Here is a 27731-nt window from a genome sequence, read left to right as displayed (position 1 = left end):
GGAGCAGCAGCATGACCAGGTGGACTGGGGACAGCAAAGAGTCATCAGGCCAGGTAGTCCTGAGGCATGGTCCTAGGGCTCTTGTCCCCAGAGAGAAAGAGAGAGAGAGAGATAACTTTTTGAGGATCTGGGGACCCATGCCAAATCTTTTCAGTCTGCTGAGGGGGGAAAGGTTTTGTCGTGCCCTCTTCACAACTGTCTTGGTGTGTTTGGAACATGATAGGTCGTTAGTGATGTGGACACCAAGGAACTTAAAACTCTTGACCCGTTCCACTACAGCCCCGTTGATGTTAATGGAGGCCTGTTCGGCCCGCCTTTTCCTGAAGTCCATGATCAGATCCTTTGTCTTGCTCACATTGAGGAAGACGTTGTTGTCCTGGCACCATGCTGCCAGTTCTCTGACCTCCTCCCTATAGGTTGTCTCATCGTTGTCGATGATCAGGCCTACCACTGTTGTGTCATCAGCAAACTTAATGATGGTGTTGGAAATGTGTTTGGCCACGCAGTCGTGGGTGAACAGGGAGTACAGGAGGGGAATTAGTTCACACCCCTGAGAGGCCCCAGTGTTGAGGATCAGTATGGCGGATGTGTTGTTACCTACCCTCACCACCTGGCGGTGGCCCATCAGGAGGTCCAGGATCCAGTTGTAGAGGGAGGTGTTTAGTCCCAGGGTCCTTAGTTTAGTGATGAGTTTCTTGGGCACTGTTGTGTAGAACGCTGAGCTGTAGTCAATGAACAGCATTCTCACATAGGTGTTCCTTTTGTCCAGGTTGGAAAGGGCAGTGTGGAGTGCGCTTGAGATTACGTCTTCTGTGGATCTGTTGGAGCGGTATGCGAATTTGAGTGGGTCCATTCGGGTATCTGGGAGGATGCTGTTGACAAGAGCCATGACCAGCCTTTCAAAGCACTTCATGACTACCGACGTGAGTGCAACGGGCAGTAATCATTTAGGCAGGTTACCTTCTCTTCCTTGGGCACAGGGACTATGGTGGTCTGCTTGAAACATGTAGTTATTACAGACTCGGTCAGGGAGAGGTTGAAAATGTCAGTGAAGACACTTGCCAGTTGGTCCGCGCATGCTTTGAGTAGACGTTCTTTAATTGTTTGACCATGCTCACATCGGCTACCGAGAGCGTTATCACACAGTCATCCAGAACAGATAGTGCTCTCATGCATGCTTCAGTGTTGCTTGCCTCGAAGCGAGCATAAAAGGTGTTTAGCTTGTCTGGTTTGCTCGCATCACTGGGCAGCTCACGTCTGGGTTTCCATTTGTAGTCCGTAATAGTTTTCAAGCCCTGCCACATCCGATGAGCGTCAGAGCCGGTGTAGTAGGATTCAATCTTAATCCTGTATTGATGCTTTGCTCGTTTGATAGTTTCTCTGAGGACATAGCTGGATATCTTATCAGCGTCCGGATTCGTGTCCCACTCCTTGGAAGCGGCAGCTCTAGCCTTTAGCTCTATGCGGATTTCACCTGTAATCCATGGCTTCTGGTTGGGATATGTACGTACGTTCACTGTGGGGACAACGTCGTCGATGCTCTTATTGATGAAGCCAACGACTGAGGTGGTATACTCCTCAATACCATTGGATGAATCCCAGAACGTATTCCAGTCTGTGCTAGCAAAACAGTCCTGTAGCGTAGCATCCGTGTCATCTGATCACTTCCATATTGAGCGAGTTACTGGCACTTCCTGCTTTAGTTTTTGCTTGTAAGCAGGAATCAGGAGGATAGAATTGGGGTCAGATTTGCCAAATGGAGGGCGAGGGAGAGCTTTGTATACATCTTTGTGTGTTGAATAGAGGTGGTCTAGGATTTTTTTCCATCTGGTTGCACATGACTTTCTGGTAAAAAATGGATAAAACTGATTTCAGTTTTCCTGCATTAAGCTTACCGTCCACTAGGAGCGCTGCTTCTAGATGAGCATTTTCTTGTTTTTTTAATGGCCTTATAGAGTTGGTTGAGTGCAGTCTTAGTTCCAGCATCGATCTGTAGTGGTAGTAATATACAGTATATCACTACAGATCCCTATAGATTACTATAGATCACAATAGATCCCTATAGATCCCTATATATCACTACAGATCTTTATAGATTACTATAGCTCACTATAGATCACTATAGATCCATATATATAACTACACATCCCTACAGATTACTATAGCTCACTATAGATCCATATATATCACTACAGATCCCTATAGATTACTATAGCTCACTATAGATCCACATATATAACTACAGATCCCTATAGATTACTATAGCTCACTATAGATCCCTGTATATCACTACAGATCCCTATAGATTACAGTAGATTACTTTAGATCACTATAGATTCCTATATATCACTACAGATCCTTATAGATTACTATAGCTCACTATAGATCCACATATATAACTACAGATCCCTATAGATTACTATAGCTCACTATAGATCCCTATATATCACTACAGATCCCTATAGATTACTTTAGATAACTTTAGATCACTATAGATCAGTCCATTCAGAGAGTGCACTAAAATTCTAATTCTAGAGTGACAATATAATTGCAAATAATATTAAAATTTTAACATGTGAATTCTAATTAAAAGTAATCTCATTAACTGATTGACTACTTAAAAATGGCGCAGGAGGAGATGGCCACCCTTTTACGGTCTCCTAACCAATTGTGTTATTATGTGGGGTTTTTTCGCAATATTTGTAAATTATTTTGTACATAATGTTTCTGCAACCGTATCTTACGGAAGAAAAGAGCTTCTGGATATCAGGACAGCGATCCCTCACCTCGGATTAGACAAAGATTTCTTCAACAACTACAACAGCAGCAAGCAGGAGATGACATTGAGGAATACACCACATCAGTCACTGGCTTTATCAGTAAGTGCATTGAGGATGTCGTCCCCACAGTGACTGTACGTACATACCCTAACCAGAAGCCATAGACTACAGGCAACATTTGCACTGAGCTAAAGGGTAGAGCTGCAGCTTTCAAGATGCGGGACTCTAACCCGGCAGCTTACAAGAAATCCCTCGATGCCCTGCGACGAACCATCAAACAGGCAAGCGGCAATACAGGGCTAAGATTGAATCATACTACACCGGCTCCGATGCTCGTCGGATGTGGCAGGGCTTGCAAACTATTACAGACTACAAAGGGAACCACAGCCGCGAGCTGCCCAGTGACTTCGGGGCCAGGGGCCAGACGGATTACCAGGACGTGTGCTCCCGGCATGTGCTGACCAACTGCAGGTGTCTTCACTGACATTTTCAACATGTCCCTGATTGAGTCTGTAATACCAACATGCTTCAAGCAGACCACCATAGTCCCTGTGCCCAAGAACACAAAGGCAACCTGCCTAAATGACTACAGACCCGTAGCACTCACGTCTGTGACCATGAAGTGCTTTGAAAGGCAGCAACACATCTGCCTCGCTGATCCTCAACACTGGAGCTCCCCAGGGGTGAGTTCTCAGTCCCCTCCTGTACTCCCTGTTCACCCATGACTGCATGGCCAGGCACAACTCCAACACCATCATTAAGTTTGCTGACAACACAACAGTGATAGGTCTGATCACTGACAACGACTATAGGGAGGAGGTCAGAGACCTGGCCAGGTGGTGCAAGAATAACAATGTAACCAAGACTAAGGAGATGATTGTGGACTACAGGAAAAGGAGCACCGAGCACGTCCCCATTCTCATCAGTGGAGCAGGTTGAAAGCTTCAAATTCCTTGGTGTCCACATCAACAACTAACGAGATTGGGTCAAACACACCAAGACAGTCGTGAAGAGGGCACAACAAAGCCTATTCCCCCTCAGGAAACTAAAAAGATTTGGCATGGGTCCTGAGATCCTCAAAAGGTTCTACAGCTGCAACATCGAGAGCATCCTGACCGGTTGCATCACTTCCTGGTATGGCAACTGCTCGGGCTCCGACCTCAAGGCACTTCAGAGGGTAGTGCATACGGCCCAGTACATCACTGGGGCAAAGCTGCCTGCCATCCAGGACCTCTATACCAGGCGGTGTCAGAGGAAGGCCGTGAAGGCCCTGAAAATTGTCAAAGACCCCAGCCACCCCAGTCATAGACTGTCCTCTCTACTACCGCATGGCAAGCGGTACCGGAGTGCCAAGTCTAGGACAAAAAATCTTCTCAACAGTTTTTACCCCCAAGCCATAAGACTCCTGAACAGGTAACCAAATGGTTACCTGGACTATTTACATTGTGTGCCCCCCCCAATCCTCTTATACGCTGCTGCTACTCTGTTATCCTATATACATTGTCAACGATACCTACATGTACATACTACCTCAATAAGCCTGACTAACAGGTGTCTGTATATAGCCTTGCTATTCTTATTTTCAAATGTCTTTTTACTGTTGTTTTATTTATTTCTTTACTTACCCACACACACACACACACACACACACACACACACACACACACACACACACACACACACACACACACACACACACACACACACACACACACACACACACACACACACACACACACACACACACATATACACAGACAAACCTTTTTTTCCCACACCATTGGTTAGAGCCTGTAAATAAGCATTTCACTGTAAGGTTTACACATGTATTGCATAAGGCGCGCGTGACAAATAAACTTTGATTTGATTTAATCAATTATTAGATTGAATCCAGTCCTGTTTATCACAGACAGACAGGCTGACAGGCAGACAGGCAGGCAGACCGACAGACAGACCGACAGACAGACCGACAGACAGACAGACAGACAGACAGACAGACAGACCTTATAGCAGTTTTTTCACCTTTATTTAACCAGGTAGGCTAGTTGAGAACACGTTCTAATTTACAACTACGACCTGGCAATAAAGCAAAGCAGTGCGACACAAACTCCAGCACAGAGTTACACATGGAATAAACAAACGTACAGTCAGTAACACAATAGAGAAAAATCAAATCAAATCAAAATCAAATCAAATTGTATTTGTCACATACACATGGTTAGCAGATGTTAATGCGAGTGTAGCAAAATGCTTGTGCTTCTAGTTTCGACAATGCAGTAATAACCAACAAGTAAACTAACTAACAATTCCAAAACTAATTTCTTATACACAGTGTAAGGGGATAAAGAATATGTACATAAAGATATATGAATGAGTGATGGTACAGAGCAGCATAGGCAAAATAAAGTAGATGGTATCGAGTACAGTATATACATATGAGATGAGTATGTAAACAAAGTGGCATAGTTAAAGTGGCTAGTGATACATGTATTACATAAAGATGCGGTAGATGATATAGAGTACAGTATATACGTATACATATGAAATGAATAATGTAGGGCATGTAAACATTATATTAGGTAGCATTGTTTAAAGTGGCTAGTGATATATTTTACATCATTTCCCATCAATTCCCATTATTAAAGTGGCTGGAGTTGAGTCAGTGTGTTGGCAGCAGCCACTCAATGTTAGTGGTTGCTGTTTAACAGTCTGATGGCCTTGAGATAGAAGCTGTTTTTCAGTTTCTCGGTCCCAGCTTTGATGCACCTGTACTGACCTCGCCTTCTGGATGATAGCGGGGTGAACAGGCAGTGGCTCGGGTGGTTGTTGTCCTTGATGATCTTTATGGCCTTCCTGTAACATCGGTGTAGGTGTCCTGAAGGGCAGGTAGTTTGCCCCCGGTGATGCGTTGTGCAGACCTCACTACCCTCTGGAGAGCCTTACGGTTGTGGGCGGAGCAGTTGCCGTACCAGGCGGTGATACAGCCCGCCAGGATGCTCTCAATTGTGCATCTGTAGAAGTTTGGGAGTACTTTTGGTGACAAGCCAAATTTCTTCAGCCTCCTGAGGTTGAAGAGGCGCTGCTGCGCCTTCTTCACCATGCTGTCTGTGTGAGTGGACCAATTCAGTTTGTCTGTGATGTGTATACCGAGGAACTTAAAACTTACTACCTTCTCCACTTCTGTTCCATTGATGGATAGGGGGGGTGTTCCCTCTGCTGTTTCCTGAAGTCCACAATCATCTCCTTAGTTTTGTTGACGTTGAGTGTGAGGTTATTTTCCTGACACCACACTCCGAGGACCCTCACCTCCTCCCTGTAGGCCGTCTCGTCGTTGTTGGTAATCAAGCCTACCACTGTTGTGTCGTCCGCAAACTTGATGATTGAGTTGGAGGCGTGCGTGGCCACGCAGTCGTTGGTGAACAGGGAGTAAAGGAGAGGGCTCAGAACGCACCCTTGTGTGGCCCCAGTGTTGAGGATCAGCGGGGTGGAGATGTTGTTGCTTACCCTCACCACCTGGGGGCGGCCCGTCAGGAAGTCCAGTACCCAGTTGCACAGGGCGGGGTCGAGACCCAGGGTCTCGAGGTTGATGACGAGCTTGGAGGGTACTATGGTGTTAAATGCCGAGCTGTAGTCGATGAACAGCATTCTCACATAGGTATTCCTCTTGTCCAGATGGGTTAGGGCAGTGTGTAGTGTGGTTGAGATTGCGTCGTCTGTGGACCTATTTGGGCGGTAAGCAAATTGGAGTGGGTCTAGGGTGTCAGGTAGGGTGGAGGTGATATGGTCCTTGACTAGTCTCTCAGAGCACTTCATGATGACGGAAGTGAGTGCTACGGGGCGGTAGTCGTTTAGCTCAGTTACCTTAGCTTTCTTGGGAACAGGAACAATGGTGGCCCTCTTGAAGCATGTGGGAACAGCAGACTGGTATAGGGATTGATTGAATATGTCCGTAAACACACCATGGGAACGATATCTTCAACGCACGTTCTAATGAACTCGCACACCGAATCAGCGTATTCGTCAATGTTGTTGTCTGAAGCAATATGATACAAATCCCAGTCCACGTGATGGAAGCAGTCTTGGAGTGTGGAATCAGCTTGGTCGGACCAGCGTTGGACAGACCTCAGCGTGGGAGCTTCTTGTTTTAGTTTCTGTCTGTAGGCAGGGATCAGCAAAATGGAGTCGTGGTCAGCTTTTCCGAAAGGAGGGCGGGGCAGGGCCTTATATGCGTTGCCGAAGTTCGAATAACAATGATCCAAGGTTTTGCCAGCCCTGGTTGCGCAATCGTTATGCTGATACAATTTAGGGAGTCTTGTTTTCAGATTAGCCTTGTTAAATTGATTGTGAGGAATTCTAAATCAGGTGAACAGAAGGATTTGAGTTCCTGTATGTTTCTGTGATCACACCACGTCTCGTTAGCCATAAGGCATACGCCCCTGCCCCTCTTCTTACCAGAAAGATGTTTGTTTCTGTCGGCGCGATGCGTGGAGAAACCCGCTGGCTGCACCGCCTCCGATAGCGTCTCTCCAGTGAGCCATGTTTCCATGAAGCAAAGAACGTTACAGTCTCTGATGTCCCTCTGGAATGCTACCCTTGCTCGGATTTCATCAACCTTGTTGTCAAGAGACTGGACATTGGCAAGAAGAATGCTAGGGAGTGGTGCACGATGTGCCCGTATCCGGAGTCTGACCAGAAGACCACCTCGTTTCCCTCTTTTACGGAGTCGTTTTTTTGGGTCGCCGGCTGGGATCCATTCCGTTGTCCTGGTTGAAAGGCAGAACACAGGATCCGCTTCGCGAAAGTCATATTCTTGGTCGTACTGATGGTGAATTGACGCTGCTCTTATATTCAGTAGTTCTTCTCGGCTGTATGTAATGAAACCTAAGATGACCTGGGGTACTAATGTAAGAAATAACACGTAAAAAAAAACAAAAAACTGCATAGTTTCCTAGCAGCGCGAAGCGAAGCGGCCATCTCTGTCGGCGCCGGAAGTTATATATATATATTCAGTGTGTGCAAATGAGGTAAGATTTAGGAAGGTAAGGCAATGAATAGGCCGTAGTGGCGAAGTAATTACAATTTAGCAAATAAACACTGGGGTGATAGATGTGCAGAAGATGAATGTGGAAGTAGAGATACTGAGGTGCAAAGGAACAAAAAAATAAATAACAATATGGGGATGAGGTAGTTGGATGGGCTATTTACACATGGGCTATGTACAGGTGCAATGATCTGTTAGCTGCTCTGACAGCTAATGCTTAAAGTTAGTGAGGGAGGTATGATTCTCCAGCTTCAGTGATTTTTGCAATTCGTTCCAATCATTGCCAGCAGAGAACTGGAAGGAAAGGCGTCCAATGAGGAATTGGCTTTGGGGGTGACCAGTGAGATATGCCTGCTGGAGCACGTGCTATGAGTGGGTGTTGCCATCGTGACCAGTGAGCTGAGATAAGGCGGGGCTTTACCTAGCAAAGACTTATGGATGACCTGGAGCCAGTGAGTTTGGCGATGAATATGAAGCAAGCAAGAGCATACAGGTCGAAGTGGTGGGTAGTATTTGGGGCTTTGGTAACAAAATGGATGGCACTGTGATAGACTGCATCCAATATGCTGAGTAGAGTGTTGGAGGCTATTTTGTAAATGACATCGCCGAAATTGAGGATCGGTAAGTTAGTCAGTTTTACGACGGTATGTTTGGCAGCATGAGTGAAGGATGCTTTGTTGCAAAATAGGAAGCCGATTCTAGATTTAATTTTGGATTGGATATGCTTAATGTGAGACACCTAGCTATTTGTAGTTGTCCATATTTTAAGTCAGAACCGTCCAGAGTAGTAATGCTGGATGGGCGGGCGGATGCGGGCAGCGATCGGTTGAAGAGCATGCATTTAATTTTACTTGCATTTAAAAGCAGTTGGAGGCCACGGAAGGAGAGTTATATGGCATTGAAGCTCGTTTGGAGGTTAGTTAACACAGTGTCCAAAGAAGGGCCAGAGGTATGCAGAATGGTGTTGTCTGCATAGAGGTCTGTGTAGAGGTGGATCAGAGATTCATCAGCAGCAAGAGCGACATCATTGATGTATACAGAGAAACGAGTCGGCCTGAGAAATGAACCCTGTGGCACCCCCATAGAGACTGCCAGAGGTCTCTATGGGGGTGCCACAACAGGCCCTTCTATTTGACATACTGAACTCTATAGGAGAAGTAGTTGGTGAACCAGGCGAGGCAGTAAATTGAGAAACCAAGGCTGTTGAGTCTGCCGATAAGAATGCGGTGATTGGCGGTTATGATATTGTTTAGGACCTTGAGCGTGGCTGAGGTGCACCCATTACCAGCTCTGAAACCAGATTGCATAGCTGAGTAGGTACGGTGGGATTCGAAATGGTCGGTGATCTGTTTGTTAATTTGGCTTTCGAAGACCTTAGAAAGGCAGGCTAGGGGAGATAGATGTCTGTAATAGGTCTGTATTACAGCAGTCACCACCACATCCCTGTAATAACCTTCTAGCAGTCACCAGCCATGGAATTAACAGCAGGGGACAAATTAAACAGGAGGACCCCTGCTGGAAATGTATTGTATTCACTAGAATGAAGGTCAGGGCCTTTAGAGACACACTATGTAGAGATGACAATCTAACTACTTGTGTGTGTCTGTGTGTGCTTGTGTGTCATGTTGTCTTTGTGTGTGTGTGTGTCCATCTCATGGTTGCTGCTTGTGTGTTCTACCAGTCCCTCTATAAATAGGAAAGGATTCTTCTATTAGATGAGATGTGTGGGTTTTATGCAATGAGCAGGATCACGGCAAACATTGTGTGTTGGTGTGTTTGGAAAGACACACACACACACACACACACACACACACACATACATACACGCACACAGATACACACAGACACATGCACTCGCACGCACACACACATTTTTAACTAGTATGACCTGCCGACGGAGGTTGGTACAGTGCATAACCAGAGGGTGAGTGAGCTTTATATACATTGGCCTACATGCCACTGCACTGCCTGGGAGAAGAAGAAGAGCTTATTTAAAACGAATAGCTTATCTGCTTGCTCGAAGATATGGTGGGAACTATATGACTGTCCTTTCTCCTCTCTCTCACTCTTTCCCTCTGCCCTGTGTCTCTGTGAGGGCCACATCCCACATGACAGCCTGTTCTGAATCTTTCTCTGTATCGCTATGTTGCTAAGCGACACCCTATTCCCTATAAAGTGCACTACGTTTGACCAGATATATATAAGGACTGTGGTGTCATTTGGGATGCAGAGATACAGTGCAGGGAAAGAGAGAGCAGCAAAGAGCGATGACCAGACCCAGATTAGTGTACTACATAGGGAATAGGGTACCATTTGGCTGGCTGGAATTGAGTGATTCACTTTCTGTGTTCAGCAGGCAGGAAGCTGGCTTCATCAAGGTGACCTCTGTCATTGTTTTGTTCCTGTGTTTTGTGTCTCTGCCACTGTCCCGCCATGCTGCCCTGAACATAACCACTTCTCCAACAACACCCTGGGTCAATTAAAACCTGTCACACACTGCTTCTGACCTCTGGGCTTGTTCAATCTCTACACAACCTAATGCATTTACAATGTTATGACACATAGAGCTACAAAGCCAGTGCCATGCAAGAAGCAGGAGATTTTGGGGCTTGGGTTGGTGCAGCGTAGCAGTGTTTCTTTCTTCTCTTCTCTCCTCCTCTCTTCTCTTTCCTCTCCTCACTCCTCCTCTCCTCTTCTCTTTTCCTCTCCTCTCCTCCTCTCTTCTCCTTAACTCCTCTCTCCTCCTCTCTCCTCCTCTCTCCTCCTCTCTCATCTTCTCTCCTCTTCTCTCCTCTTCTCTCCTCCACTCTCCTCCTCTCTCCTCCTCTCTCCTCCTCTATCCTCCTCTATCCTCTTACTCTCTCCTGCTCTCTCCTCATCCACCCTTTCTTCTCCTCCTCTTCTCTCCTCTCTCCTCCTCCTCTCTCCTCCTCTCTACACCTCTTCTCTCCTCTTATATCCTCCTTTCATCTCTTCTCTCCTCTTCTCTCTTCTCTACTCCTCCTCTCCTCCTTTCATCTCTTCTCTTCTCTCCTCCTCTCTTCTCCTCTCTTTCTGGATTGTGTTTTTGTTCTGATTACTTTCCTAAAGCGGCTTATGAGAGAGGCTGGAGCAGAGTGGGAGGAGAGAGAGAGAGGTTCCTGCGGGAGGGAGGGAGGGAGAGAGGCTGGAGCAGAGTAGGAGGAGAGAGAGAGAGGTTCCTGCGGGAGGGAGAGAGAGAGAGAGGTTCCTGCGGGAGGGAGGGAGGGAGAGAGGCTGGAGCAGAGTAGGAGGAGAGAGAGAGGTTCCTGCGGGAGGGAGAGAGAGAGAGAGGTTCCTGCGGGAGGGAGAGAGAGAGAGAGGTTCCTGCGGGAGGGAGAGAGGGAGAGAGGTTCCTGCGGGAGGGAGAGAGAGAGAGAGGTTCCTGCGGGAGGGAGAGAGAGAGAGAGGTTCCTGCGGGAGGGAGAGAGGGAGAGAGGCTGGAGCAGAGTAGGAGGAGAGAGAGAGAGGTTCCTGCGGGAGGGAGAGAGGGAGAGAGGCTGGAGCAGAGTAGGAGGAGAGAGAGAGAGGTTCCTGCGGGAGGGAGAGAGGGAGAGAGGCTGGAGCAGAGTAGGAGGAGAGAGAGGGAGGTTCCTGCGGGAGGGAGAGAGGGAGAGAGGCTGGAGCAGAGTAGGAGGAGAGAGAGAGAGGTTCCTGCGGGAGGGAGAGAGGCTGGAGCAGAGTAGGAGGAGAGAGAGGGAGGTTCCTGCGGGAGGGAGAGAGGCTGGAGCAGAGTAGGAGGAGAGAGAGAGGTTCCTGCGGGAGGGAGAGAGGGAGAGAGGGAGAGAGGTTCCTGAGGGAGGGAGAGAGGGAGAGAGGCTGGAGCAGAGTAGGAGGAGAGAGAGAGTTCCTGAGGGAGGGAGAGAGGGAGAGAGGGAGAGAGGCTGGAGCAGAGTAGGAGGAGAGAGAGAGAGGTTCCTGCGGGAGGGAGGGAGGGAGGGAGAGAGGCTGGAGCAGAGTAGGAGGAGAGAGAGAGGTTCCTGCGGGAGGGAGAGAGGGAGAGAGGCTGGAGCAGAGTAGGAGGAGAGAGAGAGAGGTTCCTGCGGGAGGGAGAGAGGGAGAGAGGCTGGAGCAGAGTAGGAGGAGAGAGAGAGGTTCCTGCGGGAGGGAGAGAGGGAGAGAGGCTGGAGCAGAGTAGGAGGAGAGAGAGGGAGGTTACTGCGGGAGGGAGAGAGGGAGAGAGAGGCTGGAGCAGAGTAGGAGGAGAGAGAGAGAGGTTCCTGCGGGAGGGAGAGAGGCTGGAGCAGAGTAGGAGGAGAGAGAGAGGTTCCTGCGGGAGGGAGAGAGGGAGAGAGGGAGAGAGGTTCCTGAGGGAGGGAGAGAGGGAGAGAGGCTGGAGCAGAGTAGGAGGAGAGAGAGAGAGGTTCCTGAGGGAGGGAGAGAGGGAGAGAGGGAGAGAGGCTGGAGCAGAGTAGGAGGAGAGAGAGAGAGGTTCCTGCGGGAGGGAGGGAGGGAGAGAGGCTGGAGCAGAGTAGGAGGAGAGAGAGAGAGGTTCCTGCGGGAGGGAGAGAGGGAGAGAGGCTGGAGCAGAGTAGGAGGAGAGAGAGAGAGGTTCCTGCGGGAGGGAGAGAGGCTGGAGCAGAGTAGGAGGAGAGAGAGGGAGGTTCCTGCGGGAGGGAGAGAGGCTGGAGCAGAGTAGGAGGAGAGAGAGGTTCCTGCGGGAGGAGAGAGGGAGAGAGGGAGAGAGGTTCCTGAGGGAGGGAGAGAGGGAGAGAGGCTGGAGCAGAGTAGGAGGAGAGAGAGAGAGGTTCCTGAGGGAGGGAGAGAGGGAGAGAGGGAGAGAGGCTGGAGCAGAGTAGGAGGAGAGAGAGAGAGGTTCCTGCGGGAGGGAGGGAGGGAGAGAGGCTGGAGCAGAGTAGGAGGAGAGAGAGAGGTTCCTGCGGGAGGGAGAGAGGGAGAGAGGCTGGAGCAGAGTAGGAGGAGAGAGAGAGAGGTTCCTGCGGGAGGGAGAGAGGGAGAGAGGCTGGAGCAGAGTAGGAGGAGAGAGAGAGGTTCCTGCGGGAGGGAGAGAGGGAGAGAGGCTGGAGCAGAGTAGGAGGAGAGAGAGGGAGGTTCCTGCGGGAGGGAGAGAGGGAGAGAGGCTGGAGCAGAGTAGGAGGAGAGAGAGAGAGGTTCCTGCGGGAGGGAGAGAGGCTGGAGCAGAGTAGGAGGAGAGAGAGAGGTTCCTGCGGGAGGGAGAGAGGGAGAGAGGGAGAGAGGTTCCTGAGGGGGAGGGAGAGAGGGAGAGAGGCTGGAGCAGAGTAGGAGGAGAGAGAGAGAGGTTCCTGAGGGAGGGAGAGAGGGAGAGAGGGAGAGAGGCTGGAGCAGAGTAGGAGGAGAGAGAGAGAGGTTCCTGCGGGAGGGAGGGAGGGAGAGAGGCTGGAGCAGAGTAGGAGGAGAGAGAGAGAGGTTCCTGCGGGAGGGAGAGAGGAGAGAGGCTGGAGCAGAGTAGGAGGAGAGAGAGAGAGGTTCCTGCGGGAGGGAGAGAGGGAGAGAGGCTGGAGCAGAGTAGGAGGAGAGAGAGAGGTTCCTGAGGGAGGGAGAGGGGAGAGAGGCTGGAGCAGAGTAGGAGGAGAGAGAGAGAGGTTCCTGCGGGAGGGAGAGAGGGAGAGAGGCTGGAGCAGAGTAGGAGGAGAGAGAGAGTTCCTGAGGGAGGGAGAGAGGGAGAGAGGCTGGAGCAGAGTAGGAGGAGAGAGAGGGAGGTTCCTGCGGGAGGGAGAGAGGGAGAGAGGCTGTATCAGAGTAGGAGGAGAGAGAGAGAGGTTCCTGTGGGAGGGAGAGAGGCTGGAGCAGAGTAGGAGGAGAGAGAGAGGTTCCTGCGGGAGGAGAGAGAGAGGTTCCTGCGGGAGGGAGAGAGGGAGAGAGGCTGGAGCAGAGTAGGAGGAGAGAGAGGGAGGTTCCTGCGGGAGGGAGAGAGGCTGGAGCAGAGTAGGAGGAGAGAGAGAGGTTCCTGCGGGAGGAGCGAGAGAGGTTCCTGCGGGAGGGAGAGAGGGAGAGAGGCTGGAGCAGAGTAGGAGGAGAGAGAGAGAGGTTCCTGCGGGAGGGAGAGAGGGAGAGAGGCTGGAGCAGAGTAGGAGGAGAGAGAGAGTTCCTGCGGGAGGGAGAGAGGGAGAGAGGCTGGAGCAGAGTAGGAGGAGAGAGAGAGAGGTTCCTGCGGGAGGGAGAGAGGGAGAGAGGCTGGAGCAGAGTAGGAGGAGAGAGAGGGAGGTTCCTGAGGGAGGGAGAGAGGGAGAGAGGCTGGAGCAGAGTAGGAGGAGAGAGAGAGGTTCCTGCGGGAGGGAGAGAGGGAGAGAGGCTGGAGCAGAGTAGGAGGAGAGAGAGAGGTTCCTGCGGGAGGGAGAGAGGGAGAGAGGCTGGAGCAGAGTAGGAGGAGAGAGAGAGAGGTTCCTGCGGGAGGAGAGAGAGAGGTTCCTGCGGGAGGGAGAGAGGGAGAGAGGCTGGAGCAGAGTAGGAGGAGAGAGAGGGAGGTTCCTGCGGGAGGGAGAGAGGCTGGAGCAGAGTAGGAGGAGAGAGAGAGAGGTTCCTGCGGGAGGAGCGAGAGAGGTTCCTGCGGGAGGGAGAGAGGGAGAGAGGCTGGAGCAGAGTAGGAGGAGAGAGAGAGAGGTTCCTGCGGGAGGGAGAGAGGGAGAGAGGCTGGAGCAGAGTAGGAGGAGAGAGAGAGAGGTTCCTGCGGGAGGGAGAGAGGGAGAGAGGCTGGAGCAGAGTAGGAGGAGAGAGAGAGAGGTTCCTGCGGGAGGGAGAGAGAGATAATTGAAAGAGAGAGGGTGGTCGGTCCGAGTTGAGGATAATAATTCCTGCCTGTTCTGTCCATCCCTGCTCTTCATTAACTGCTGCATTAGCCATGCAGAAGCTAGGCCAGGATACACTCCTTAGGCCTTTCACCAAGGACACTCCTCCTCAGCTAGTCTAGGGACATGCAAGCCAGGCTTCAGGCCTCTTTACTAAGAGTAAACTACTCCTTAGCTACTCTTGGGCTAGTAATCATTCAAGGCTGAACTACTCCAAAGCTTTACTCATGCAGTCAGGCCTCATGATACACTCCAGAAGACTAGAGGCTGTTTACCCAGGCTATACTCCTCCCTAGCCACGAGACTAGAGGCTGTTTACCCAGGCTACACTCCTCCTTAGCCAGAAGACTAGAGGCTGTTTACCCAGGCTACACTCCTCCTTAGCCAGGAGACTAGAGGCTATTTACCCAGGCTACACTCCTCCTTAGCCAGGAGACTAGAGGCTATTTACCCAGGCTTCCCCACTTCTCAGCCACCTGACTAGAGGCTGTTTACCCAGGCAACACTCCTCCTCATCCAGGAGACGAGAGGCTATTTTAGCAAATAGCAATTTCTTATGCAATAATTTTGCTAGGACTGTCTGTGATTGGTCTGAGTAAAGGGCCTCTTTATTTAGACTATTTTCCACATCAAAACTATGAAATAGCACATAAGGAATCATGTAGTAACCATAAATGTTAAACAAATCAAAATATGTGTTAATTTATTCAAAGTAGCTACCCTTTGCCTTGATGAAAGTTTTGCACATTCTTGGCATTCTCTCAACTTGCTTCATGAGGTAGTCACCTGGCATGCATTTCAATTAACAGGTGTGCATTTTCTTTCCCTCTGAATGCCTTGGAGCCAATCAGTTGTGTGGTGACAAGGTAGGGTGGTATACAGAAGACAGCCCTGTTTGGTAAAAGACCAAGTCCATATTATGGCAACAACAGCTCAAAACGGCAAAGAGAAATGACAGTCCATCATTACTTTAAGACATGAAGGTCAGTCAATCCTGAAAGTATCTCCAAATGCATTCGCAAAAACCATCACGTGCTATGATGAAACTGGCTCTCATGAGGACCAGCACAGGAAAGGAAGTCCCAGAGTTACCTCTGCTGCAGAGGATAAGTTCATTAGAGTTAACTGTACCTCAGATTGCAGCCTAAATATATGCTTCACAGAGTTCAAGTAACAGACACATCTCAAAATCAACTGTGCAGAGAAGACTGCGTGAATCAGGCCGCCATGGTTGAAATGCTGCAAAGAAACCACAACTAAAAGGACACCAATAAGAATAAGAGACCTGCTTGGGCCAAGAAATACGAGCAATGGTCATTAGACTGGTGGAAATCTGTCCTTTGTTCTGATGAGTCCAAATTTGAGATTTTTGGTTCCAACCGCTGTGTATTTGTGAGACGCAGAGTAGGTGAACGGATGATCTCCGCATGTGTGGTTCCCACCGTGAAGCATGGAGGAGGAGGTGTGATGGTGGGGGGGGGGTGCTTTGCTGGTGACACTGTCTGTGATTTATTTAGAATTCAAGGCACACTTAACCAGTATGGTTATCACAGTACTCTGCAGCTATACGCCATCCAATGTGGGTTGCGCTTAGTGGGACTATCATTTGTTTTTCAACAGGACAATGACCAAAAACACATATCCAGGCTGTGTAAGGGCTGTTTTACCAAGGAGAGTGATGGAGTGCTGCATCAGATGACCTGGCCTGCACAATCACCTGACATCAACCCAATTGAGATAGTTTGGGTTGAGTTGGACCACAGTGTGAAGGAAAAGCAGCCAACAAGTGCTCAGCATATGTGGGTACTATTTCAAGACTTCAAGACTCATGAAGCTTGTTGAGAGAATGCCAAGAGTGTGCAAAGCAAAGGTAGCTACTGGGAAGATTATAAATATAACATATATTTTCATTAGTTTTACACTTTTTTGGTTGCTAAAAAAATCTTGTACACTAAAAGGGAAGTATCATCAGTTTCACAATTTCACAGTATGAATCAAATCTCAAAGTGTGTAAATATATATATATATATATATATATATATATATATATATATAAAATGCAGGGAAATCACATTTTGACTGCACTGGGCCTTTTAAGTAGACCCAGCTCGATACCAGATGTGGCCATATATTTTCTTAGCGTGATGCGTAAGCCTGCTGTCCCCTTGTGTCTGTGCTGTCCCCTCTGTGTCACTGCACAACCCTGGTAACCTGTGTATCCCTCATAAGAGTAATGACAGACTAATGAGGCTCTGTCATTCGACCCTGACTATGACAGATGGCTCAGTGTGTGTGTGTGTGTGTGTGTGTGTGTGTGTGTGTGTGTGTGTGTGTGTCAGTGACCCTGACGTTGATGACTCAGGAAGGGTAGACATGTTTTCAACATGTCTGGCAGGTTGTGATTGGCAGCTTGTCTGCCAGTTGAGACGAGCTTGAACATGTGCATTGTGCTTTTCATTGTACATACTTGTCACGATCGTCGTAATAATTTGCCGGACCACAGAGCAGCGTGATACGGTTTCCTACTACACCATGGAGAAACAATGGCTCTCTATGGTCAGGGCGTGACAATACTGCAGGTTAAGACTGAAACCCTAAGCGTGCAGTATTAGTAGATATAATTCAGTAAACTATAACATAATGTTCTGTAGTTACATTATGACCCAAAGACATAGAACTGTTCTCTATGGTATTGCTGTTTCTCAGGTTATCACTTAAGTCCAGACATTCCTTCCTTGAAAGCAGTTCAGAGAGAAGAAGAAATGGTATCCAGATGAATAAGTCTAAGCAAGCACTTTGGCTCGTGAAGGAACGGTGTTAAATGAAGCCAAACTGGTGGTGGTGTCAGAGCTGTAGGAAGCTGTGTCAGTGACATTAACGATGAGTTGCTCCTCTTGATCACCAGACGCTGTATCTGGCCCCTGTCTGATCTGGCTCATTACCAGAAGACAGGACAGATTTAATTAATCTCATTAAATGAAGCATGCAACCGTCTTCCTTTTCTTGGTCCTTCACTTCAGTCTCTGAGTGTTCCACTGGCTGGGTAGGAAAGGTTGGAAGAGGGGGGAATATAGAGGAGGGGAGAGGGAGAGAGGGAGAGAGGGGAATATAGAGGAGGGGAGAGGGAGAGGGGGAGAGAGGGGAATATAGAGGAGGGGAGAGGGAGAGAGGATAATATAGAGGAGGGGAGAGGGAGAGGGGGAGAGAGGGGAATATAGAGGAGGGGAGAGGGAGAGGGGGAGAGAGGGGAATATAGAGGAGGGGAGAGGGAGAGAGGGGAATATAGAGGAGGGGAGAGGGAGAGGGGGAGAGAGGGGAATATAGAGGAGGAGAGAGGGAGAGAGGGAGAGAGGGGAATATAGAGGAGGGGAGAGGGAGAGAGGGGAATATAGAGGAGGGGGGAGGGAGAGAGGGGAATATAGAGGAGGGGAGAGGGAGAGATGGGAAAATAGAGGAGGGGAGAGGGAGAGATGGGAATATAGAGGAGGGGAGAGGGAGAGAGGGGAATATAGAGGAGGGGAGAGGGAGAGAGGGAGAGAGAGTGCATAAAGAGAATGTGAAGGAGAGAGGAAGAGAGAGGTGGATGCAGGGAGTAAAGGAGGCCAAAGAAAGACCAAAAGGAAGTAACAAAATGAGGGGGGGGGTGGGGGGGGGGTGGAGAGTGCTTCCGGACAATGCTGGGACGATGAAGGATGATGGTGGGATGATGAAGGATGATGGTTTTGTTTCTTGGTGGGGCTACATGATGATAAGACACTGGAGCATACTGTTCAGCCACAGGAACAACAGTGGGATTACACAGAGGGAGAGGGAGAGAGGGGGGGCTTTGCAAACAAGGAAGGAAGGGACAGAAAGAGGGTTGAAGAGGTGAAAGAGCAAGTGGAATAGATTAGCATTGTGATAGCTGCTTCTCACACACAGCACTCCCAAGTGGAATAGATTGGCATTGTGATAGCTACCTCTCTCTCATCAACAGGACTCCCAAGTGGAATAGATTAGAATTGTGATAGCTGCCTCTCACACACAGCACTCCCAAGTGGAATAGATTGGCATTGTGATAGCTGCCTCTCTCTCATCAACAGGACTCCCAAGTTAGCATGTCAGGACTATAGGAACAAGTCAATGCAAGTAGAACGTCTCCTTTCTTCCTACATCATCACCACTAATACTTTCCCTTTAAAGAACATCATTATACAATGTGTGTGTGTGTGTGTGTGTGTGTGTGTGTGTGTGTGTGTGTGTGTGTGTGTGTGTGTGTGTGTGCGCGCAAATAGTTGTCTTTGTGCATGTGCACACGCGTGTGTGTTTAAAGCTAATATCATGGACTGTGAGAGAGAAGGAGCCTGCCTGCTTGGTGAGCCCGAGGGCAAAGCCACTCAAGAACATCCTCTGCAACTCAAGTGACCTGCTTTCAGACTGGCCCCTTTTCCCATTACACAGAGTGGCAATTCATTCAGTGATCTTTTATCTTCCTGGCTATATTCTCTCTCTCTCGCTCTCTCTCTTTCTCTCTCTCTCTCTCTCATATTTAAGGGGCTTTATTGGCATGGGAAACATATGTTTAGATTGCCAAAGCATGTCGGTATGTTGAGTATAGCCAATTGGAATTTGTGGTCTATATTTTATAATATCATTGAGGATACTATGTAATTGGAGAATCCAGTGGGTTCTGATAGTCTTTAATAGTTGATTATAAGATTTGTATTTGATCATTTATATGTTTTTGCTGTTTGTTCTTGATATAGGGCCAAACAGATTGGAGAAGTGGTTTACCCATACATCTCCATTTTGGATCGATACTTCTTCGTGTTGTTTGTTTAGTGTTTGTTTAGTGGATTCTTAAATTACATCGAGCTGATTTCTGACTTGGTGTTCATTCTCTTTCCGTAGTGTATTTCTGTATTGTTACGGCTTTCTAGGTGTGAAGGAGTGTCGGACCAAAATGCGGTGTGTAGATTGCGATCCATGTTTAATAAACAAACGTAAAACACAAATCAATTACAAACACTGCAAAACGTAACGAAAATCAAAACCTATACTGGTGTAAATAAACACAGAACAAGGACATCAGGACACTAAGGACAATCACCCACAAAACACACAAAGAATATGGCTGCCTAAATATGGTTCCCAATCAGAGACAATGATAAACACCTGCCTCTGATTGAGAACCACTTCAGACAGCCATAGACTTAACTAGAACACCCCACTAAGCTACAATCCCAATACAAACACACCACATACAAAAACCCATGCCACACCCTGGCCTGACCAAATAAATGAAGATAAACACAAAATACTTCGACCAGGGCGTGACATGTATTGTTTTTGTGATTCAACATATATATTCACTGTATGTTTATGGTTGGACAGGTTTCTCAATTTCTTTCTTAGGTTTTTGCTGAGAGGTCAATATACTGTTAACATTTTCTACTGCCAAGTTTACACCTTCACTATTACAGTGGAATGTTTTGTCCAGGAAATTGTCTAAAAGGGATTGCATTTGTTGTTGCCTAATCATTTTTTGGTAGGTTTACAAACTACATTCCTTCCATCTATAGCATTTCTTAATATTATTCAGATCCTTTGGTTTGATGCTTCGTGATTGGTTATTGCTCTGTTCATGTAGACTGTGATTTTGCTGTGGTCTGATATGGGTGTCAGTGGATTGACTGTGAACGCTCTGAGAGACTCTGGGTTGAGGTCAGTGATAAAGTAGTCTACAGTACTACTGCCAAGAAATTAGCTATAGGTGTACCTACCATAGGAGTCCCCTCGAAGCCTACCATTGACTATGTACATACCCAGCGTTCAACAGAGCTGCAGAAGTTATGACCCATTTTTGTTGGTTATGTTGTCATAGTTGTGCCTAGGGGGCCATATGGGGGAGGGAATTATTTCACCTCCAGATAGGTGTTTGTCCCTCTGTGTGCTGAGGGTGTCAGGTTCTTGTCCAGTTCTGTCATTTAGGTCGTCACAGACTAGTACCTGTCCTTGGGTCTGGAAAGGATTGACTTCCCTCTTCAGGAGAGAGAAGTGTCTTCATTAAAGTATGGGGATTCTATAGGTAGCACACAGGAGGACATTTCTCCCTGTTGAAATCATTTCCTTTTGAATTTCTAGCCAACTGTAAAATGTTCCTCTTTTGAATAATTTAATAGCTTGAGTTAGGTCTGCTCTAAACCAAATTAGCATACCCCCTGAGTCCCTTCCCTGTTTCACACCTGGTAGTTTGGTGGATGAGACTACCAGTTCTCTGTAACCTACAGTAGAGGGCAACCAGTGGGTCAATCTCCTCTATACCAGGTTTCTTGTAGGATGACAATGTCTGTATTTCTGATTTATTTTGTGAAGTCCAGGTTCCTGCTGTTTAAAAAAAGGCAATATGACCTCAGGCCTTGGACACTCCAAGATGAGATAATGAGGCTTTGTGTTCCATAAAGTGTCTAATGTTATTAGTTGTGTGGTTTGGCCTCAGACCAGTAAGCGTGTGCAGAGCCTGCTGAGCATCTGGTACATTCCATTGGCTTGGGCTAGTGTAAGCACGGGGGTTGGGCCTGCTCACCTGCTCACGGCCGGGCGTATGTGTGAGTTTCATGTTGAGGCCCTCTTTGTGGGAGAGGGGGGCATGGGGTGGGCAGGAGGGGCATACGTCTGATCTGAGGGGGCCTAAATGGGGTGTGGGCATGGTTGACTTGGGTGGGGTGTTGATTGGTAAGGGTGGGGGTGTGAATGTGGCTGATGGTGCTGTGGTCTGGATGTAGGTCCTCTTGGCGTGGATCCTCTATATGCAGGTCTGGTGGGGGTCCCGCAGGTCTGGGAAAGTGTCTCGCTGGTGTCGCCGGGGTGCCTGTTGAGTTGTTGCTCCTGTGTGAGTTGTTGGGCCTGTGGTTGAGGGTGATGTGCTTTAGGGTCCGAGCGAAGGTGGGCACTGCTGCCTTGTAGAGGTGGACCTGGTCAGAAAGGCTATTCAAGTCCAGGGTGGAGTGGTGGGCCAGGTAAACACTTGGATTTGAGGCACAGTCATGGGTAATACTTGTGTTTACATGCTGTATGGTAGCAGGGTGGAAGTATTTTCATGGTAGCAGGGAGGATATAACCACTTGTGCGTTGGGGAAAGTAGAAGGAGCTTTTCCATTCACTCTCTTGAGTGGGGTGGCCACCCTTTCCTGCTGTGCTCTCAGGTTGTTTGTGCCTGTGTGTATTATTATGTGACTGGGTGACCCTAGTTGGTCCTCAGACAGAAGGTGTAGGGTACGTTGGGTGTTAGGACACCAGAGTTTAGACACTGTGTGTTCGGGGAAAAGTGTATTTCCTTGTATATATTTCCCTTTTGAGTCCATAAGGAGTACAATCTGTGTATTGTGCATGTCCTCAGTTGGTGTGGGGGGGTTGTCAGGTGGGCTATCAGGGAGGCTGACAGGGGGGTTGTCAGGTGGGCTATCAGGGAGGCTGACAGGGGGTTGTCAGGTGGGCTATCAGGGAGGCTGACAGGGGGTTGTCAGGTGGGCTATCAGGGAGGCTGACAGGGGGGTTGTCAGGTGGGCTATCAGGGAGGCTGACAGGGGGGTTGTCAGGTGGGCTATCAGGGAGGCTGACAGGGGGGTTGTCAGGTGGGCTATCAGGGAGGCTGACAGGGGGGTTGTCAGGTGGGCTATCAGGGAGGCTGACAGGGGGGTTGGATCCCCTGGAGTTCAGGTTCTTCAGCAGGTGGCCTAGTGGTTAGAGCATTGGGCCAGTAACTGAAAGGTTGTTGGACCAAATCCCAGAGTTGACAGTGTGAAAATCTACCCTTGAGTAAGGCAATTAACCCAGTTTTCCCCCGGGCGCAGAAGACATAGTGGTCGATTCTGGGTCTGGGGTGGACTGTTCTGCTGTGGTGTCGAGACTCTGAGGTAGGCTGGTCTGATGGCTTCTCTGGTGGCTAGCTCTCTAATGGGTTGTTCTCTGTCACACGTCATCGTTCTCACATTCTCCTAGATCACTTTCACCTTTCACATCTGTTGATGTGTTCTCACCACAGTACAGAGTGCAGATACAGTTGAAGTCTGAAGTTTACATACACTTTGGTTGGAGTCACTTGAAAAACTCGTTTTTCAACCACTTCACACATTTCTTGTTAATAACAAACTATAGTTTTGGCACGTCGGTTAGGACATCTACTACATCTACTAGTCATTTTTCCAACAATTGTTTCCACACATATTATTTCACTTATAATTGACTGTGTCACAATTCCAGTGGGTCAGAAGTTTACGTACACTAAGCTGACTGTGCCTTTAAACAGCTTGAAAAAATTCCAGAAAATGATGTCATGGCTTTAGAAGCTGCTGATATGCTAATTGACATCATTTGAGTCAATTGGAGGTGTACCTGTGGATGTATTTCAAGGCCTACCTTCAAACTCAGTGCCTCTTTGCTTCACATCCTGGGAAAATCAAAAGAAATTAGCCAAGACCTCAGAAAAAAAAATGTAGACCTCCACAAGTCTGGTTCATCCTTGGGAACAATTTCCAAACGCCTGAAGGTTCCACGTTCATCTGTACAAACAATAGTACGCAAGTATAAACATCATGGGACCACATAGCTGCCATACTGCTCAGGAAGTAGACGCGTTCTGTCTCCTTGAGATGAACGTACTTTGGTGAGAAAAGTGCAAATCATTCCTAGAACAACAGCAAAGGACCTTGTGAAGATGCTGGAGGAAACAGGCACAAAAGTATCTATATCCACAGTAAAACGAGTCCTGTATTAACATAATCTAAAAGGTCGCTCAGCAAGGAAGAAGCCAGTGCTCCAAAACCACCATAGAAAATCCAGACTACTCTTTGCAACTGCAAATCGGGACAAAGATTGTACTTTTTGGAGAAATGTCCTCTCGGCTGAGAAACGAAAAATAGAACTGTTTGGCCATAATGACCATCGTTATGTTTGGAGGAAAAAGTGGAACACAATCCCAACCGTGAAGCTTGGGGGTGGCAACATCATGTTGTGGGGGTACTTTGCTGCAGGAGGGTCTGGTGCACTTCACAAAATATTTTGCATCACAATGAAGGACAATGATGTGGATATATTGAAGCAACATCTCAAAACATCAGTCAGAAAGATAAAGCTTGATGAGTTATCCAAATGGACAATGACCGCAGGCATACTTCCAAAGTTGTGGCAAAATGGCTTAAGGACAACAAAGTCAAATTATTGGAGTGGCCATCATAAAGCCCTGACCTCAATCCTATAAAAAATGTGTGGGCAGAACTGAAAAAGCGTGTATAAGCAATGGGCCAAAATTCACCCAACTTATTGTGGGAAGCTTGTTGAAGGCTACCCAAAACGTTTGACCCAAACAATTTAAAGGCAATGCTACCAAATACTAATTGAGTGTATGTAAACTTCTGACTCACTGGGAATGTGATGAAATTAATATAAACTGAAATAAATGATTCTCTCTTCTTTTTACTAGGATTAAGTGTCAAGAATTGTGAAAAACTGAGTTTAAATGTATTTAGCTAAGGTGTATGTAAACTTCCGACTTCAACTGTATGTCTCCCTCCAGGTCTGGTTGAGGGGGTTGTTGAGCTGGACTATGTTTTGTGCTGATTGGAGTGTGTTCACCTGCTGCTCCAGCTCCATCTGCATTACCTCCAGCTGAGTGAATTCATCCTTCACGTCAATTAGGGAGTAGTTCTCTCTCTCTCTCTCTCTCTCTCTCTCTCTCTCTCCACTCTCTCTCTCTCTCTACCACTCTCTCTCTCTCTCTCTCTCTCTCTCTCTCTCTCTCTCTCTCTACCACTCTCTCTCTCTCTCTCTACCACTCTCTCTCTCTCTCTCTCTCTCTCTCTCTCTCTACCACTCTCTCTCTCTCTACCACTCTCTCTCTCTCTCTCTCTCTACCACACACACTCTCTCCCCATTCCCTTTCTCTCCCCCCTCTCTCTCTCCCCATTCCCTTCCCCCTCCCCCCTCTCTCCCCCCGTTCCCCCTCTCTCTCTCCCCATTACCCCTCTCTCCCCATTCCCTCTCTCCCCCCTGTTCCCCCCTCCTCTCTCTCCCCAATCCCTCTCTCTCCCCCATTCCCCCCCTCTCTCTCCCCATTCCCTCTCTCTCCCCCTGTTCCCCCTCTCTCTCCCCATTCCCTCTCTCTCCCCCTGTTCCCCCTCCTCTCTCTCCCACCATTCCCCCCTCTCTCTCCCCATTCCCTCTCTCTCCCCCCTCTCTCTCAGCTGATGGTTTGGGACTCTGTGTATTAGTGTGTCTTCCAACGTCAATCTCAGAACAGTGCCGCACGGCTGGCCCTTGGTTGTACACAGAGAGCTAACATTAAAATGCACGTCAATCTCTGCTTGCTCAAAGTGGAGGAGAGATTGACATCACTACTTGTATTTGTGAAAGGAATTGCTATGTTAAATGCACCGAGCTGTCTGTTTCGAACTACTGGCGCACAGTTCAGACACATATGTACATTCTAAGCGATAAAACCACAGAAAGATGAGAAACATAAGAAAATATGTATTTGGTTCATTGATCACAACTTCTTGCTTTAAAATATACCGTATAATATACCGTATATCAAACAGATCTTCTATCTCATATAAATACAGCCAGAAGGCAAACATCAAATAAATTATTCCTGTTAGTTGGTATGGAAATGTTATCCTTTTTTATTAAATGGTTTACAATATCCATGTTCACACTGACTTTCAATTTCAAAAACAAACAAAGTGAATACCTTCAGGGTTCCGGTCATTGATTTGTGTCTCACTAAGTGTGGTATGTGGTCAATACCTTTTTGGTTGTTATACCATGGCATTGTTGAATACTCGTTTCTGATAGGCTTGAAGGGCATTCTAGTGTGCATTATTTCCCTACAACACACAGAAACATTGGCATGGTAGAATTCAATGGCTATAGTACATTTTTACATGTTCTATTTGAGCTGCTGCAAAAGTCAAATTGAAAATATTATTGGCATAACTGAATTCAATTTTCATAATAGCAAGCTAGGACTGATGGTTTGGTTAGTTAAACTAGCAAGCTTTTTACCACAGCATCTACTGTAGCTATCTAGTAAACTTGCTAGTTATTTCTGTAGATGTTGTCACATTTCTACTGGTGTAACGGCTGTCGTGGGTTGAAGAAGGTGAGGACCAAGGTGCAGCGTGGTACGTGTTCATATTTTATTATGAATTGAACACTGGAAAAAACAAAAGAGGAAGAACGAAACCGAAACAGTTTTGTCTGGTACAGAATAAAAAAACAGACAATGACTACCCACAAACACAGGTGGGAAAAGGCTACCTAAGTATGGTTCTCCATCAGAGACAATGATTGACAGCTGCCTCTGATTGGGAACCATACCAGGCCAAACACATAGCAATACAGCACACAGAACAAAACATAGAATGGAAAACATAGAATGCCCACCCCAACTCACACCCTAACCAAACCAAAATAGAGACATAAAAAAGGAACACAAGTGTTGTGTGTTCCACAACACAGTTGTCAGGAAGTGACAACTGGCAAATGAACACAAGTATACCAGCAAATGTGTTATATTATAGCCATGGTATGAAATGGATAATCAACTCGGGGTCCTATGCATTCTCTGGAAAATAATGATACTTATTTTCCATAGAATGCATAGCCCCATGTTGATTATCCCTTACTTATGTATGTTTTTGCTATAATTTGGTATCATTCAAAAGCTTTGTAGGTTTATGGCTGGTGAAGTCAATTTGCACTACCCAGCAAACAAGGGACGTGCTAAGGACATTCTGCGACGTTCCCATTAGGTCCCGTAAGGGTTTCAGCGCAACATTATCCCAATGTCAAGATACCTGTATGTTCCTAGGACGTCAAGACCTTTTCAGGACGTTCTCAGAACGTTCATTTTCCCAGTCCTTAGAACGTCACGTGATGGTCCCATATGAATGTTGTCTAGGTGATCTATATATAGTACTCCTGTAAGTTCCCAGGACATCGCTGAGGATCATGTTAGGACGTTTTTAGGACATTCTCAGAACGTTCATTTTTCTAGTCCTTAGGATGTCGCGTGATATTCCCAAGGGAGCGTCCTCTGGGGGACCTTTTTTATAGGTCCCAGATTGTTCCGGGACTTTTATGGGATGTTCTTGGGATGTTGTATCACGGCCCTCTGAACAATCTTGGTACACTGTGTCATTGTCCCTCAAGGTATTGTCTAGTTCCTGTCCCTTGGACAAAACATCCTAGGGACATCCCCAACAGGATTTTAAGAGGTTCCTGGGACATTGTGTCATGGTCCCCTGGATGTTTTTGTCACGTGATGGTTCCAGGTATCCCAAATCATTATAAGTAAAGTCATGATATTGTATGTTTTTTTTTTTTAAGGTTCAGCTAAAATCTTTAATCAACGACAATATTTCTATTTGACATGATCAGTGGTGACTTTTCAATAATTTGATCTCACAACCTTTGGATTTGTGGGGTCTCCTACATATTCATTACCTATAACATATCTCTTAACTTAGCAAAAGAATGCCAACTGCACTGGTATTTTAGGTACAAGTTAAGCTGACTATTGTAATTGATATGATTTACTGATTTCAGCAATTTGAGTTTGGGTTTTCTGTATAGTTGTTTAATGTTGGTGGGTTATATTAATCTATTTTTGTGTTACTCCTGAATCTCTTAAATACATATTATTGTTTTCCTTTTAACAGAGCTGAGATTTACTTGACAGTATAGGAATAGGCCTACAGGTGAAATCATTCATTGATACAGACGTGGTGGCATAGAAGGAAGATCAACATTTCAAACAATGTTTATAATCAATCCTCAGGTTGTTTTTAGCCTAAATAATAATATTTCAACCGGACAATAACGTTCTCAATATAAAAGGTAACAAGAATGGCGCACTCTCGGCCGTGTGCATGAAAAAGCTCTAGGACAATGCAGTGTCCACTCATTCTTACTCCCTATTTTCAGAATACAAGCCTGAAACAATGTCTAAAGACTTCTAGTGGAAGCCATAGGAACTGCACTTTGAGTCCTAAGTCAATGGATACTGTCATGGCATGCAATAGAAAACTACAAACATAAATAAATCCCACTTCCCTGATGGATTTGTCTCAGGTGTCCTAATGACTA

At 47.2% G+C, this 27731-nt stretch overlaps 1 protein-coding gene across 9 annotated transcripts in view; it reads left to right on the top strand.

Annotated features, from left to right (window-relative positions):
• The window catches only part of LOC135557920 (neurexin-3b), a 608535-nt gene that overhangs the window by 73137 nt on the left and 507667 nt on the right, over nucleotides 1-27731 (top strand). Inside the window, exon 3 of one of the 9 annotated variants that reach the window (XM_064991632.1) lies at nucleotides 21892-21914. The exons of the other annotated variants lie outside the window; for them this stretch is intronic. Coding sequence (XP_064847704.1) covers nucleotides 21892-21914 — 23 coding nt within the window. The remainder of the gene's footprint in view (nucleotides 1-21891; nucleotides 21915-27731) is intronic. 9 annotated transcript variants of the gene reach the window in all.

Source organism: Oncorhynchus masou, chromosome 16, assembly GCF_036934945.1.
Source record: "Oncorhynchus masou masou isolate Uvic2021 chromosome 16, UVic_Omas_1.1, whole genome shotgun sequence".
Lineage (NCBI taxonomy): Eukaryota > Metazoa > Chordata > Actinopteri > Salmoniformes > Salmonidae > Oncorhynchus > Oncorhynchus masou.
Note: the sequence above shows the minus strand (reverse complement) of the source record. Positions and strands in the feature narration are given on the sequence as shown.